General features: G+C 41.0%; 1 protein-coding gene across 1 annotated transcript in view; it reads right to left on the bottom strand.

The window, feature by feature from the left end:
- Positions 1–5,092, bottom strand: part of Abcc1 (ATP binding cassette subfamily C member 1) — a 111,393-nt gene that overhangs the window by 46,569 nt on the left and 59,732 nt on the right. Inside the window, exon 12 of the mRNA XM_021209058.2 lies at positions 3,492–3,695. Within this exon, the coding sequence (XP_021064717.1) occupies positions 3,492–3,695 (204 nt within the window). The remainder of the gene's footprint in view (positions 1–3,491; positions 3,696–5,092) is intronic.

The following is a 5,092-nucleotide window of genomic DNA, read 5'->3' as shown; positions in this document are numbered from 1 at the left end:
AGGTTCTTGAAAAAAATCAACAAGAGAAATAAACCCTTAGCCAGACTAAGCAGAAGGCAGAGACAGTGTCAAAATTAATAAACTCAGAAATGAAAAGAGACACATGACAACAGAAACAGGAAATTTTTAAAAATCATGAAATCCTACTACAAAAGCTTATACTCAACACAACTGGAAAATCTGGATGAAATGGACAATTTTCTACACAGATACCAAATACCAAAGTTAAATCAGGATCACATAAACCATCTAAACAGTCTTTTAACCCCTAAAGCAGTCGGTACAAGTCTCCCAATCAAAAAGAGCCTAGGACCAGATGATTTTAGTGCAGAACTCCATCTGACCTTCCAAGAAACCCTAATACCAACACTCTTCTAACTATTCCACAAAATACAAACAGAAGGAACACTACCCAATTCATTCTATGAAGCCACAGTTATGCTAATACCAAAACCTCACAAAGACCCAACATAGAGAATTTCAGACCAATTTCCCTCATGAATATCGATGTAAAAATACTCAATAAAATTCTCACAAATGGAATCCAAGAACAAATCAAAATGATCATTCACCAAGATGTAGTAGGCCTCATCCCAGGGATGCAGGGATGGTTCAATATGCAGAAATCTATTACTGTAATCCACTACATAAACAAACTCAGAGGAAAAAAATATGATCATTTCATTAGATGCTGAAAAAGCATTTGACAAAATTCAACATCACTTCATGTTTTGGAAACATCAGGAATTCAGGGCTCATACCTAAACATAGTAAAATCAATATAGAGCAAACCAGTACCCAACATCAAACTAAATGGAGAGGAACTTGAAGCAATCCCACTAACATCAGGGACTAGACAAGGCTGCCCACTCTCTCCCTATCTATTCAATATAGTACTTGAAGTTCTAGCTTGAGCAATTAGACAACAAAAGGAGGTCAAAGGGATACAAATTGGAAAGAAAGAAGTCAAAATATCACTATTTGCAGATGATATGATAGTATATATAAGTGACCCCCAAAACTCCACCAGAGAACTCATAAACCTGATAAACAACTTAAGCAAAGTGGCCAGATATAAAATTAACTCAAATAAATCAGTATCCTTGATATACTCAAAGGATAAACAGTGAGAAAAGAAATCAGGGAAACAACACCCTTCACAGTAGTTACAAACAATATAAAGTGTCTTGGTGTGACTCTAACCAAACAAATGAAATATTTGTATGACAAGAACTTCAAGTCTCTGAAGAAAGAAATAGAAAAAGACCTCAGAAGATGGAAAGATCTCCCATGCTCATGGATTGGCAGGATTAATATAGTAAAAATGACCATCTTGCCAAAAGCAATCTATAGATTCAATGCAATTCCCATCAAAATTCCAACTCAATTCTTCATAGAGTTATAAAGAGCAATTCTCAAATTCATCTGGAATAACAAAACTCCCAGGATAGCGAAAACCATTCTCAACAATAAAAGAACTTCTGGGGGAATCAGCATCCCGGACCTCAAGCTGTACTACAGAGCAATAGTGATAAAAAGTGCATGGTATTGGTACAGTGACAGGCAGATAAATCAATGGAATAGAATTGAAGACTCAGAAATAAACCCACACACCTATGGTCACTTGATCTTTGACAAAGGAGCCAAAATCATCCAGTAGAAAAAGACACCATTTTTAACAAATGGTACTGGTTCAACTAGTGGTTAGCCTGCAGAAGAATGCAAATCAATCCATTCTTATCTCTCTGTACAAAGCTCAAGTCCAAATAGATCAAAAGGACCTACATATAAAGCTAGATACACTGAAACTAATAGAAAAGAAAGTGGGAAAGAGCCCCAAGCACATGGGCACAGGGCAAAATTTCCTGAACAGAACACCAACAGCTTATGCTCTAAGATCAAGAATCGACAAATGGGACCTCATAAAATTACANAGCTTTTGTAAGGCAAAGGACACTGTCAATAGGACAAAAAGGCAACCAACAGATTGGGAAAGGATTTTTACCAACTCTATTATCCAATATAGGGGTAATATCCAATATATACAAAGAACTTAAGAAGTTAGACTCCAGAGAATGAAATAACCCTTTTTTAAAATGGGGTACAGAACTAAATAAAGAATTATCAACTGAAGAATACCAAATGGCTGAGAAGCACCTAAAGAAATGTTCAACATCCTTAGTCATCAGGGAAATGCAAATCAANACAACCCTGAGATTCCACCTTCCATCAATCAGAATGGCTAAGATCAAAAACTCAGGTGACAACAGATGCTAGCAAGGATGTGGAGAAAGATGAACACTCCTCCATTGTTGGTGGGATTGCAAGCTGGTACAACCACTCTGGAAATCAGTTTGGCAGTTACTCAGAAAATTGGACATAGTACTACCTGAGTAGCCAGCAATACCACTCCTGGGCATATAACCAAAAGATGCTCCAACATATAACAAGGACACATGCTCCACTATGTTCATAGCAGCCTTATTTATAATAGCCAGATCTAGAAACAATCCAAATGTCCCTCAACAGAGGAATGGATACAGAAAATGTACTACATTTACACAATGGAGTACTACTCGGCTATTAAAAAGAATTACTTCATGAAATTCCTAGGCAAATGGATGAAACTAGAAAATATCATCCTGAATGAGGTAACCCAATCACAAAAGCACACACATGATATGCACTCACTGATAAGTGAATATTAGCCCAGAAGCTCAGAAATACCCAAGATACAATTCACAGACCACATGAAACTCAGGAAGAAGGAAGAACAAAGTGTGGATACTTAAGACTGTCTTAGAAGGGGGAACAAAATATCCATGGGAGGAGATACAGAGACAAAGTGTGGAGCAGAGACTGAAGGAAAAGCCATCCAGAGACTGCCTCACCCGGGGATCCATCCCATATACAACCACCAAACCCAGACACTATTGTGGATGCTAACAACTGCTTGCTGACAGAAGCCTTATATAGCTGTCTCCTGAGAGGTTCTACAAATGCCTGACAAATACAGAGGTGGATGCTCACAGCCAACCTTTGGACTGAGCACTGGGTCCCCAATATAGGAACTAAAGAAAGGACCCAATGAGGTGAAAGGGTTTGCAACTCTATAAGAGGAACAACAGTATAATCCAACCAGTACCCCCAGACCTCCCAGGGACTAAACCACCATTCAAAGTGTACACATGGAGGGACCCACGGCTCCTGCCACATATGTAGCAAAGGATGGCCTTGTTGGTCATCAATGGGAAGAGAGGCCCTTGGTCCTGTAAAGGCTCTATGCCCACTGTAGGGGAATGCCAGGGCCAGGAAGCAGGAGTGGGTAGGTTGGTGAGCAGGAGGAGTGGGTAGAGGATAGGGGGTTTTCAGAGGGGAAACCAGGAAAGGATAACATTTGAAATGTAAATAAAGAAAATATCAAATAAATAAATACATACATACATACATACCACAAGGAGACATAAGAACCACGTCACTGTGGCACTCACCAGGAAAGGTGTGCACACCCATGTGAATGTGCCTACAGCTGCCAGGTAGGCAGATTTCTTCAGCACCTTGAGCTCCTCCTGCCTGATGCTCATGACTTTGTCCTGGAAAGCCAGCTCCCAGGCATACAGCTTGAGGACTTTGATCCCATTGAGGATCTCGTTCATCAGCTTGATTCGGTTGTCTTTGCTCTTCATGTGTGCCACCTGCAGAAGGAGGGGAGGCCAGTGTTCTGAACCCTAGGGACATCTTCAAATAGAAAAGGCTCCTCCCAGAAGATAGCAGAGCTGGTCCTGAACCCCATGCGCCATACTGCCAGGTCCCAGACCATGGCAAGAAACTCAGCCATTATTAATGTTTAAAATGCTTCAAATCAGGTTGGTTTCGATTGAGAGACCAACTCACAGCTGAGGGGTGGAGGTGAGAAAAACCTGGCAGTCACTCAGAGATGAGATGACTCAAACAGGGAAAAGTAGATTAATCCTCTCTTCCTTTTTCTTCTCCGTCCTCCTTTTCCGCCCTCCCTTCCTCCTGATCCTTCCCACCTCTAGCTCTCTCTTCAACTCAGGGTTTTACTCTACAAGCCCCGGATGGCCTTGAACCCCTAGTCCTCATGCCTCAGCTTCCTCAGTATGTACTACCACATATGCTATTTTTCTTTTCTTATAACTGATTTCTAGCCACTCCCTGGTTATTAAAACGACCAGCTGGCAATGGTCCTGTCAAGCCATAACAAAGCCATACAGTTGTTAAATACAACCATCTGACACATCACCCTTGGCGGACAACTTTCTAAGCACTTCAGACATAGCCATTCCCTGCTCAGGCGGTCAGTGGCATGATCCATCCTGCATTACAGGTCGGGGAGCCACTCACAACTAAACTAAACCTGAAAACTAAACAGATAAGGACAGTTTTGGAGATAAACCACTCAGGGAGGCCTACTTCATATCCCAAACCTGTTGGCTGGCCTGCTCCATGACATCAGCCTACATGGCCAGCCCCATCCCCACGCCATCATAGTCAGGCCACCTGCCCGTCAGTGCAGCCAAGGATAGCAAACACCAAACAATGGGGCAGAGAAACATGGAAGATGAAGAATCTGGGCTATGATCCACTCAGGAAGAGCACCGTGCATGGACACCCACTGGATAAAAACACATGGTAAAAAAATGTCACCACTTTACTGCTTTTATGGGATTCCTATGTATATGGGCAAGTAGGTCTCTATTTCTGGTTCCTTCTCTTGGGCTCTTTTCCTTTTATTTGGTTTTTCCAATTTCAGTGTTAGTTTTTGTTTTATCTTTCATTGTTATATTCCCTTAGAAGCTTGTTTATTTTCTAAGAGAGAAAGAGAGTGGACAATGGGAGAGGCAGTGAGAAGGGACTGGAAGGAATAGGAAGAGAAACCATATCAGGATGTATTGTATGAGGGAAAGAATCTATGTTCAATGAAAGGGAGAAAAAGAACTTTTAAAACTTAAAAAAAAAAAAAAAAGAGCCCTAATTTTACAGCCAGTTAGAGCTAACTACTATATGTAAAAAGTTCTAGAGGTAAAGCCAGGCATGGTGGTGCAAGCCTGTAATCCTCATAGTTTGGGGC

Source organism: Mus pahari, chromosome 12, assembly GCF_900095145.1.
Source record: "Mus pahari chromosome 12, PAHARI_EIJ_v1.1, whole genome shotgun sequence".
Classification (NCBI taxonomy): domain Eukaryota; kingdom Metazoa; phylum Chordata; class Mammalia; order Rodentia; family Muridae; genus Mus; species Mus pahari.
The sequence above is the reverse complement of the archived record's forward strand: the minus strand, read 5'-3'. Positions and strand labels throughout refer to the sequence as shown.